This window comes from Asterias amurensis, chromosome 18, assembly GCF_032118995.1.
Source record: "Asterias amurensis chromosome 18, ASM3211899v1".
NCBI lineage: Eukaryota > Metazoa > Echinodermata > Asteroidea > Forcipulatida > Asteriidae > Asterias > Asterias amurensis.
The window spans coordinates 16623886-16636062 of record NC_092665.1 but is presented as its reverse complement, the minus strand read 5'-3'; the positions used below and the strand labels follow the sequence as shown (position 1 = coordinate 16636062).

Here is a 12177-nt window from a genome sequence, read left to right as displayed (position 1 = left end):
CAACGTGTTCCTTTAAGGTCGGCCACGTCTATACGTCACAACAAAGCCGTACATTGGGGAAAACCGCTAGCATTGTTCACTTCTTCCTCATATTTCATGAGGACGAAGAGAACAGCAGTTATCATTTTTATATGCTGCATATAAGCACTTATTGATAAAAGCTACGTACTGATGATTTTACATCTGGAGTAAATAAAGATGTATGTGCACTGTGTAATAATAACATTGGTGCTGATGCAAAGTGTTAGCTGCATGGGTACATACATACCGGCTGAAGTTTGCACGAGTTATGTCCAACCTGGAGACATTTATCTTGGTGGGTTATTTTCCCTGCATGGCGGTGCAGACGGGGAATATTCGAAAGAGGATTGCGAAGGACTATACCCAGTCTCGGCCTTACAGTTAACCGAAGCCATGGCGTTTGCTGTGATGACTATCAACCAAGATGACTCTGTACTTCCAAACGTAACTCTAGGGTTTATCATCTATGACGACTGTTCCTGGCCGGAGTATGCAACCTGGGGCTCGCTGTCTCTGGTCCTAGGGGCTCAGCCATCTCTAGAGGGTGATTTCTGTAACATCCCTGGACCCACTATTGGAGGAGATACCAAGCATGTCATTGGAATAGTAGGCACTGGAGAGACTTATACAACCGAAGTGGCAATCAATACAGCTCAACTCTTCCAGCGACCGTTGGTTTCGTACGGGGCGACGGACCAGGAGCTCCACGGTGAGCATGGCCACCCGTACTTCTTCGGTACCATCCCATCAGATAGCTACAAAGCTAGTGCCATTGTGAACATATTATTGTACTTTGAATGGGAGTATATAGCGATGATATTTTCCGATGATCACGAAATTCATCATCTAGAAGAAGATATCGTAAACCTTCTTGAAGTGTTTGGTATCTGCTTATATGCAGAAGCAGAGCTCAGTGAAGATCCAACTGAAGATGAACTACAACAAATGGTAACAATGCTTCAGACCCATCCTCACGCCAAACTAGTCGTCGTTTTAGTGTCGTCTGCATCAGCTTTTAGTGCCGTAATGTCGTCTGTTCAGGGTGCTTACCCACCATTGGAACGAACCTGGCTGTCCAGCAACACCTGGGAGAAGGAACTAATCGGTAACGCCGAAGCGCTTGGTGGGCTCTTCATACAATTCAGGAAACCTGAGATTATGGAATTCGAGGAATACTTTCGGTCTTTGTTGAAAGGCAACCAGACGAACAATATAAACCCCTGGTTTGATGAGTTCTGTGGAGGATCTGACATCTGTAATGAAGCTAGCCAGGAGGGATTCAGCAAAGAGCTGCCAACTCTAGCTCCCACTATCGACGCCGTCTTGGCTTTAGCTTATGCTCTGGATGACACTATCTTGGCTCTGAGTTGTAACAGCTCGATCACAGACTGCCTCTTACGAGACAAGAATATACAAAGATCCATCCTAGAGAATCTGCGAACCGTAGAGTTCTTGGGGACAAGGGGTGAATTTTTCTTCGAGCATGACTTTGTTCCTGCTCAGGTTATAGTGAAGAACTTGCAGAGAAGCAATGAGGGAAATTTAGAATTGGTTGAAGTTGGAACGTGGAGTTCAACAAAGCCGTACTGGGAGCAACTGGAGATTAATTCAAGTTTATTGCAATGGGCTGGCGGTACGGGAGATGTGCCGATATCTGTGTGTCGAGACGAGTGTAATCCTGGTTATATTGAGGTGATTGATTCCACAAAGAGATGCTGCTGGAAGTGTCAAGCATGTAGAGTTGATGATATCGTGGTTGGAACAGAATGCGTGAGCTGTGAACAGAATGAATGGCCCAACATTAACTTCACCATGTGCGAGAAACTCATTGGACGTACGGTCACATGGCATGACCCTGCAGTCGTGTTTATAAGCTTCATGACATCTCTAGGGTTGCTACTCTCTATAGTGACCTCATGTGGTATGATCAGGTACCGGAACCATGCTCTGATCAAAGCTAGCAGTCGAGAGCTCAGTGCAGTCAACATCTTTGGACTGATTCTAGCTTTTGTTTCGGTGTTTCCTCTTCTCCTGCCACCGAGTGTCAGTATCTGTGGGGTCGCCCAGAGCCTGTACGCCCTCTCGTTCACCCTAATGTACGCCCCTCTATTCCTCAAAGTCAATCGCATCTACAGGATCTTTGAGAGTAGCAGTAAGACCGTCAAACGACCAAAGTTCACGGGACCTACAGCCCAGTTGGTGATTGTCGCAGTGTTAGTTAGTATTCAGGTAAGATTGAAGTATTATATTAGGCCTACCTCAAATCACAACAAAACGCAGAGGCACACAACTCGTGTCTGCAGAAGGCATCATTTCATAAACTCGCAAAGTAAAATTCTCAAATGTCTTTATCAAAGGCTAAGAAGACTCCAATAGGGTCAAGACATTTGTACCACATGTCATATCAGTTTGCAACAATTGAATACTGTCCCTACAAATAAAAGCCATTGAAAAGAAGGTAGTCACATAAGCTACATTTAAGCACATCAGTTTCAATGTCGTCTTCACTTGTCTCTTTTTAAGTGAGGTTTGTGACGAAACCATTTTTTTTGCACACATTGTCTTTTCGTAAATTGGGTTCCGATAAGAACCGGTGGTTTGACAACTCAACGTTTCGATTAGTATGCTCGTTTGTCTTCAGGAGTATTCCCCACATTATCATGTTAAAATTATGTTACATAACGAAAACCGAAACAGTTGTGGGTTACGACCGCTAAAATGCACCCGTTGGTGCCACCGCAAACCTTACCTTAATATTGTACTCCCACCATGCATCAAAAGTTTCAAATTCTACTTGTCTCTTTTCAGCCGATTCTGATGTTCATCACCGCCCTATCGATCCCAGGCACATGGTCCACCGTGCGGGAGCTGTTTCCAAGTCCATCTTCAAACATTCACAGGAGGACCGTTGAAGTTGTCTGCAATCTTGGGTTTGGTTTCGTCGTCTCAATGGGTTACAACTTCTTACTGCTCCTTGCATGTTGCTTCTTTGCTTACAAAGCCCGTAAAGTCCCTGGTAACTTCAACGAGGCTCGGTTCTACGTGGCAAGCGTCTATACCACCCTTTTGTTCATCCTAGCCGCCTTGCCAATGTACTTTACTGGTGGGACAGCCATTATTGTAGTAACATCAGTTAGCCTGGTTCTTCTAGTTAATGGCTATGTTACACTGGGGTGTGTATACATTTCTAAGATTTACGCTATCATCTTTAAGAAGGTTGGTGAACAGGATGGGAATACTATGATGCAGAATCGAGAGCGACCAAGTAGCATCTTCCAGAGTCGTGAAGGGCGTTCATTTGGATTCAGTGGAGAGGATAACAAAGTACATCCGTCAGGTTCTTGAAGTCAGGGCGTATTTATACGATGTCAGAGCCGTATATTGGAAGAGTTGCGACATAGAGGGAGCAGTCATCTTTGATCACATGGTTGCTGGACGCCATTTTGTCTCCAAATGCAGCGCAACTCAATGGACAGACTAGTCTGGCACCCCGTGTTCGCAATTCGTTTTTACGGGTACAATATTCACAAGTTGTCGTAACTCTCCCTCCGGATGATGTGGTTTATAATATAATCATAAAGGGCAAAATTAAACAACAATGAACAAACAGCTTTATTATTATTCCCTAGCGCATTTGTTATTTAATAGTTAGAAACGAGGCCCAGTTAGTCTTTTTCGAGTATAAGTGGTGTAAGCACATAACCAAATTATTAATTACGGTGTATTTTTGTAGTAGTCATAGATACAATGTTCAGGGTTTTCCCGGAACCGTCTGAAAGGAAACATCTAGAGTAGAAGGCCTAGATTAAATGGTCTGCAGGGATGCTACAAACTAAAATAGTATTGATATTATTTCCATTGGAAATGTTTTCATGGACGCAGCCGTTAAAATGGCTTACTTGTAGGAGTATCAAAATATTAATGAGATACAAAACCTTACAACATGATTCAAACACAATGCATTATCTAACAACAAAATATGTACGTCCATCCCAAAACAGGCACTTTCTGCCAAAACTAAAAAATGAGTATGGTTTGTTTGCTCATCAAATAGTTGAGAAAAAACACATAATAAGAGTCACATTTGAGAAGACATTACAAAACACAGTGATGGACTGATGATTCAAATGTCTTCAGGTTTTATGCCGTTTCACTTGTTCGAGAACTGCGGCATAATTCAAGCTTGTATCTAGCGTTATGCATGAGCTTCGAGGTGTGACGTCAGACGTTCAGGCTACAGCTGCGTAATGCCTTACTTTCAAAGCCAGCCTTGCTCGTAGGTGGGGCGACATTTAGAAATGTTTTCTCTTCCTTTAAAGAAAATGCTATCATTCTTGAATCGATCCTAAGTCCTCTCCCTCATGCTGTTTTAATATTGATTCTTTGAGGTGATCAATACATTTTAATAAGAATCCTTCGAGATGATAGTAAACAAAGGGTTTTGTGTTATAATAATGAGCTGTTCTGTATTACTTGTATTAATGAAGAACTGGGTGTATCTTGTGTCCTTGTTGACAATGTATTGTTGTAGTAACACAATTTGTTGTTCTGAAGAGGATGTTCAAACTTCCCGTTGTGTTATTTAAGTTTACAGGAAACATATAATAACAGTTACATATTATTTTTAGATATGGTTGTGGATGCTTTGCAAAAAATAGTTGATATTCTCGATGTTCATGATTTAGTTTATAGTGACGTTGGGGTTCGCTGCCAATATTGGCCGGTTCATTATGTTTCAGTCGGGATATTTACCTCTCTACGAAAGTTTCATCCTTTAAGGTGTTCCCTAGTGAAAAGCACGAAGGACATTTTTCACTAAATGAAAAAAAGGGAAAACTACAAAATACACGTTTTTGATTGTGAGCGAGTGCAGTCAAAACATACGTCTTCATTTATGCCTTAGCGGTGTTCAAACAAACTTGCAGACATCTTGGCACATTGTGTTGCGTTGGTGCCAGGTATGTTAGCTCATTGTGTTTCTTCACAGGGTCAAGGTAGTAGTGACATTCTGGAAGCAATGTCTATTGTGCAATACTGCACGCTGGGTCTGAAAAGAAGTGTTTTTTCATTAAACTAAAACATTTTATCTTAAACCTTAGGCATGCCGCACGCGCACGTTTTTCTGTCGAATCTTCGATATATCCACGGTTATTTAGAAGACACAGTTTAAAGTAATTTTTTTTTCTCTTCGAAAAAATTCGACATCCTTGGTAAAGTGATGCATCAAAGGATCAAGGAAGATTCAATCCAATCCGGTAGTTTTCGATTTAGAAATAAGGAGGGAACGGCTTCGAGAAAACACAATAATAACTCCGAAATAGTAAAGGTCGCATTGGGCTTATTTAATTTGGTAAAATTAAGAACAGAACTGTGATACAAACATCTAAAAGAAGACAGCAATAGATTTGTGATAGATTCAAACTGTTTTGTTTTACGAAAATGACGTCGTTGTATCGTACTTTATTTTACCACAAAAATTCTACAATTTACTACAAATCTAATTGCAACAATGAGAACACCATTCCCCGATTTCTTTAATAGTTTGATAAGAGTAATTTCCGAATCGTTGCATTTGATTAAATTTCATACCGCAAAACAATATTTCTACCAAGTTACAATTAAATTTTATTCTTAAATTGCTCATCAACAATGAGAACACCAGTCTTTAAATTCGTGGTTAATTTGATTAAAGTCAATTCTGCATACGATGATCAAATCTCGGCTCTAGTATTGATTTGTTCATTTTCTTCATTTTGAGTATTACTAATGAGTAATGACCTTTGTATATTTCAATTCAATTTGATTTGGTAACAACGAGATATGTAGCTTTAGTTCGCGGTTTTTAAAGTTCTTGTCCAATTAAGTTGGGAAGCAACATCTTCATGATATCTTATAATTTGGTAAAATGTATTGTAGTTTACTACTACAAGCTTCTTCCTCGTTTGAGTAGGCCCAAACCCACCCCCCCCCCTCCCCTCCAATAAAAAAAAATAACAAAACTGACATAAAACTCTATCAAGTTGACCCGAAACTTTTGACACATAGTCCGAGTCAAAACCCCAAACTGGTGTTTCATGGAAATCTGTCCACCGGGGATTTTGAATTAACACGGACAAGAGGAGTAGGATTAAAAAGAGGGCGCTATCAGACGTAGTTTGTACACAGTTCGTTATAATGGGGGAGGGGTGCGTTCGTTCAGCTCCCCTGGGTCGACCCCTGTGTGTGGCGGTTTTTTTTCCCAGGACGAACGTGGGTAATTATCTGCACACGTTCATCCTGGATAAAAACACCGCCACACACCGGGGTCGACCCCGGGAAGCTAAACGAACGCACCCATAATATGATGCCACACCGGTTACCGCACCCATACTGCAGTCGCTAATCAATATACCGCCTTCAAACTTTTTTCTAGAAACACTTATTTTCGTTTTGTTTTTAAAACTCGCTGCTAAGAGTCGCCTTGACAATCATGACGGTTAAAAATTCATCCGCCTCAGAAACTGCGGATACAAAAAAAAATATAAATCAGAAAAGAAAAAAAAAATACCATGGAGTATTTATAGATTTGACTGTATTTGACTAGGCTATAGAGATGGTGCATTTGCAAGACGCAAGTGAATAACGCATCAGCTGTTGGGGATATAAAGCGAGCTTAATGTGATGGAAACAAATAAAACGTAGTGCACTGATTGAGAAGACAGCTGGAAATACGTCTCACAAGACGGCAACAGAGTATCTCGAATGATGATCGGTGTCTGTGGTCTGTTTGTGCTGATTGCACACATTGTCGTCAGTACATACATCCCTCGTGAAGTATGTACGACTTATAGCGTGCCAGGGGATGTTAACATCGGGGGATTATTCTCTCTCCACGGGGACGGTGACGTCTCTGAGATGGAGGGATGCCGGGGACGATACCCAGTCTCGGCCTTACAGTTAACCGAAGCCATGGCGTTTGCTGTGATGACTATCAACCAAGATGACTCTGTACTTCCAAACGTTACTCTAGGGTTTATCATTCATGACGATTGTTCCTGGCCGGAGTACTCCATCTGGTGCTCCCTGTCTCTGGTCCTGGGGGCTCAGCCATCTCTTGAGGATGATTTCTGCAATATCCCCGGACCTAATATTGGGACTACGGAGAGAATGGCTGTCGGGATTATTGGGACGGCTAAAACCTCCTCCAGCGAGGTAGTCATCAACACCGTAGAACTCTTCGAGCGACCGTTGGTTTCGTACGGTGCCACTGACCAGGAGCTCCACGGTGAGCATGGACACCCGTACTTCTTCAGCACTATCCCATCAGATAGTCACAAAGCCGAGGCAATAGTTGACATCTTAGCCCACTACAACTGGGAATACACAGCCGTAGTGTATTCCTCTGATCATGACATTATGCATTTACTTCATGATATCCTCGATTTAGCAAACTCTCATTCGATGTGTATGGACGTACAAGTGATGCTGAGTGAAGTCCCAACAGTAGATGAATTACGAGTCATGGTGGAGGTATTGCAAGAACATAGACACGCTAAGGTGATTCTTCTCCTAGTCTCCTCAGCAGCCGCTGCTAATGCTGTCATGTCTGCTGTCAGTACAGCAGAACCACCGTTAGAACGAACTTGGGTTGCGAGCGACTCGTGGGGCACCCAGCTCGTCCGAGACAGGCGATCACAAGGAGGAGTCTTCATTGAATACAGTAAACCAAAATTAACTGAATTCGAGGAGTATTTTCGCTCTCTCCTCACTGGACTGAACACAACCCAAAACCCATGGTTTAATGAGTTCTGTTCTGGTTCTGATATCTGTCAAGAGTCAAGCGAAGAGGGGTTCAGCGGTGAGATAGCTACCCTAGCCCCAACAATCGACGCCGTCTTATCCGTAGCATACGCCCTCGATCAAACCATCTCTGATTTATGCAATAACTCAATCTCAAATTGTATTTTTCAAAAGGGCTTTGACGATAACCTGTTCAGAAACCTACAGAAGGTTTCCTTCCCTGGGACGAGAGGTCAGTTTGAGTTTGAAGGAAATTTTGTTCCTGCTCAGGTTTCGGTTAAGAACATGCAGCGACAAGAGGGAGGTGGGTTTGAGCTGGTTGAAATCGGATCCTGGAGTTCCGTGTTGATGGATGGGGAACGGTTAACCATAGACGAAAGACTGGTGCAATGGGTGGAGGGCAATAGCGATATCCCCCAGTCCGTTTGTCGTGACGTATGCCCGGTCGGTTACGTTGAAGAGATTGACTCCACCAAGAGATGCTGTTGGAAATGTCGCGCTTGTAGAGTTGATGATATCGTGGTCGGAACAGAATGCGTGAGCTGTGAACAGAATGAATGGCCGAACTCGAACTACACGGTATGTGATAAACTCCATGCTAAGACAGTTACATGGGACGAACCTGCAGTTATCAGCCTGATATTCCTAAGTTCACTCGGGTTGCTACTCTGTGTGTTAGCAACCATTGGTATGATCAAACATCGTCGTCATCCTTTAATCAAAGCAAGTAGTCGAGAACTGAGTTGTGTTAACTTGCTTGGCCTGTTCCTCTCCTTCGTTACTGTGTACCCTCTGCTCTGCCCACCTAGTGCCACCTCCTGCGGTATGGGTACAATCCTCTACGTCTCATCATTCACTCTGATATTTGCCTCTTTGCTCCTTAAAGTCAATCGCATCTACAGGATCTTTGAGAGTAGTACGAAGACGGTCAGGCCTCCTCGATACACTGGACCCATCGCACAGTTGGTCATCGTAGCATTGTTGGTCATGATTCAGGTATGTTTTCATAATTTTATGAGAAAATAGAATTTTTAGCTGTTGCAAACTGTTTACCAACAAATAATGGCCTTACGTTTCAACCAAGCATAGTCTTTTTGCATTCGATAAAGACTCTGCTAGGGCCGAAACGTCGGGCAATAAACTATTTTTGTGTATTATGTAAGACACAAGCTCTAGATTGACAAAGTCGTGGGTTCGAATCCCAACCGAGTAATGTGCCTTGGTGTTTTTTTCCACAGAACTCGGGAAGTACTCAAGTTTGGAAATGATGTATAAAGACTTATTACCAAACATGTCCACCAGTGCCTTTACCTTTGGTAATTGTCAAAGACCAGTATTCTCACTTGGTGCATCCCAACAAATAAAATAACAAAACATTGACAAAATAGTGTCCAGTGCCCTTAAAGTAGCTAGCAAGCTTTAATTGGTTTACAAGGTTAAGCAAATTTTAATTATTTACGTTGTTAACTATAGCAGGTTTTAAGATTGGTTTACAAGGTTGTGTAATTTTTAATTGGTTTAGCAAGCTTTATATGGTTGACATGGTTAAGTGGTATCCAAGTCAAGAACTTAAAAAATGTTTGAATTTCATTACAGTTCTTGAGACATGGTCGAAACAAGATTGACTCATGCTAATAATATCCACCTCACAAAAACGTTGTTAAATAATTAAAAATATAAGTCGAGCGACATTTTAGAAACTATAAGTGGAAGCTTAAACGGCCACATTGTATGACATACAATATGACTAGGTCTGTCTTCCGCCCCCTAAAAGTATGTTAGGGCCTATGCCATTCAGATAACTAACTGTGCAAAGTAAAGACAAAATGATGGAAAGCCTTGGGGGAAAATATAATAAAATCGGAAACAGAAATAAATGCCGATCCGACTGCGAGGTCAGAACATCTATAAAATAATGGTTCATTTATAGCTCAATTTGAAAGAAACGATTATCGCGTAGTTGAAGATTATTACCCCAGCCTTTCAATTTCATTCCATAGAAAACAGCTCCATTGGGGAAATATGGACAATCCGTACAACCTGTCCATATCTTGCAAAAACACATAAAACATAAAATTAAATTCTAGAGAAGTATTTAATTAAAATAGCCTTGATTAATTAATGAATCGAAATTTGTAATAAATTGAGAAAAAAAAACGTTTGGGTATCATGCCTACTTAGAAAGAATTTTTGCATTTTGTTTGTATTTTAAAATGAAGAAACTAATTATTACTCATCAGAGTAATAATTACATAATTACAATGGATTTATCTCCAAGAAAATCTAAAGAAGGTCAAAACACGAAGAAATAGTGGGAAATTTTCTGTAATTTGTTAAAAGGTTATTATTATTTATTTTATTATAACTTTTTGCTTTCAGAGATTCCAAAATAGTGATCCAAAGACTCTGTAATTAAAGTAATCGAAGCATAATCGAGACGTCTCAATCTTGAAGAGGAGATAATGAAAAGATAGAAAGAAAATCCATTAATTTCCAAGGTTGGACGAAGCTCATTAGATACGTGAAGAAGAAAATAATTGGGGAATCTGTAAGAGAATTTATTGGTGAAAAACCCGGTAATTCAGTAAAATCAATGGATAGCTTTTTGGTAATACTTGGATGTCACACATAAATTGATTTTGCTGTTACTAGACTATGCTACATACTAAAATGGATTTCAGTGAGTGAATTAGAGCGTGATATAGAAGAATCATTGTAACACGATCAAAGTTATGGGGATAAGAGAGGGGGAAAGCGGTATATAATGTACAACCTGACTTAACCTGAGTTGTTGTCATAAAGTGAAAAGTGAAAACGGTGGCCATTTTGAATCTGGCTCGTGCAGGGTTAATTTGAAAATAACGCATGACTTTTGTTCAGAAAACGTATGACAATTTAACATTTAACCTATTTTGTTGTAAAAACAAAATGAAAGGTAGCCGTTTTGAATCTGGCTCATGTGAGGTTAGTTTGAAAATAACGCATGACTTTTGTTTATTCGCTTGTACAACTAAAATAAGTCATCAAAGATCCGCGATTTACCTTTGAACAGCTGGGACTCTATCTATCATGGAAAATGATACATCACAAAACTGAATTCGACCTCAAATTGGAAAAGGTCTTTGTGCCGTATGATTTTGCTTTGATTGTATTTTTTTAAACGTGACTTATGATAATAGCAAGGCAGTGCACTCTGGATTGCTCCTTGGAATAACACAAATCAAAACATAAACATAACATTTTTCTCACCTCCTGTTTCGGAGTTTACTCTTAGTGTCGTTTTATTTTGTAACCAACAATGTGTTTCTTTTATTTAGTTGATTGGTAATGATGTACCCAAGTTTTATGTCAATTTAATGAATAGGTAAAGCTTCGGGTTGGTAAGATTCTACAGTTAAGAAATCGAAGAGTAATTTTGAGATCGTACCCTTGCCTCATTATTTTTTACTCCTTTGACAATTTTCGCCTTTTAAGGCGAAGCTCTTAAAAGAGCTTATTATTTAGTTGTTCATTTCCAGCCTTGTAACTTAAACCTTTTTCCATTAATCCTCTTTCATTGCAGCTTCTGCGATTCTAACTTATGGCTTATTCCACACCTAACTAAAACCTTTCAATTTGACTTCTTTCATTCCAGCCTTTACTGATTCTGATAACAGCTCTCGTCAAACCAGGCTCCTGGACATCCATCCGGAACTTGTTCCCAATCCCACCCCGGAACCAGCCCCGGACCCTTGAGATCTTCTGTGATCTCGACATTGGGTTCCTGGTCGCGATGAGCTACAACTTCGCCCTTCTCGGAGCGTGTTGCTTCTTCGCCTACAAGGCCCGGAACGTCCCTGGTAACTTCAATGAGGCTAGGTTCTACGTGGCTAGCGTCTATACCACACTGGTTCCCATACTTGCCGCGATGCCCATGTACTTCACGGCAGATAATGCAATTTCTCTAGCGATTTCTATATGTTTAGTTCTGATTATAAATGGCTACGTCACTGTGGGATGTGTGTATCTCCCAAAGCTATATATTGCCACCTTCAAGAAAGTTACTGAACAGGAAAATAACCATCAAAGTCTATCTGTTCAGAGTAGACGCACTTTTGTCTTAAGTGGGGATAGCAACAGAGTCCATCCGTCAACGTCTTAAAGAACTTGACAGTTCATCAACGTCATACCTTATATAATAGTTTGTAATTTGTTAGTCTAAAGATCACGAGCTTATGTCACAAATAATGTAAGCAGATATTGTTCGCTAACGGAGCATAAGCATTAAGCACACAGCACGGGTTATGCTTTTCCTATAATGTAGTTTCGAACTCAATTTAAAAAATACCATGTGGTATCGCCAAAACGTAATCACACATAACTCGAACACTCTCTATT

The 12177-nt window shown here is 40.7% G+C and overlaps 2 protein-coding genes across 2 annotated transcripts; both read left to right on the top strand.

Moving 5' to 3' along the window:
- The first annotated feature begins 252 nt into the window (after nt 1-252).
- LOC139950363 (metabotropic glutamate receptor 7-like) lies at nt 253-3366 on the top strand. Its single transcript, XM_071948983.1, has 2 exons — nt 253-2250; nt 2830-3366. Exons 1-2 carry the CDS (start codon nt 253-255, stop codon nt 3364-3366), a joined length of 2535 nt encoding a protein of 844 aa, XP_071805084.1.
- A 3399-nt stretch (nt 3367-6765) lies between these two features.
- LOC139950362 (metabotropic glutamate receptor 4-like) lies at nt 6766-11941 on the top strand. The gene is made up of 2 exons (XM_071948982.1): nt 6766-8796; nt 11435-11941. Exons 1-2 carry the CDS (start codon nt 6766-6768, stop codon nt 11939-11941), a joined length of 2538 nt encoding a protein of 845 aa, XP_071805083.1.
- Nucleotides 11942-12177: the final 236 nt, after the last annotated feature.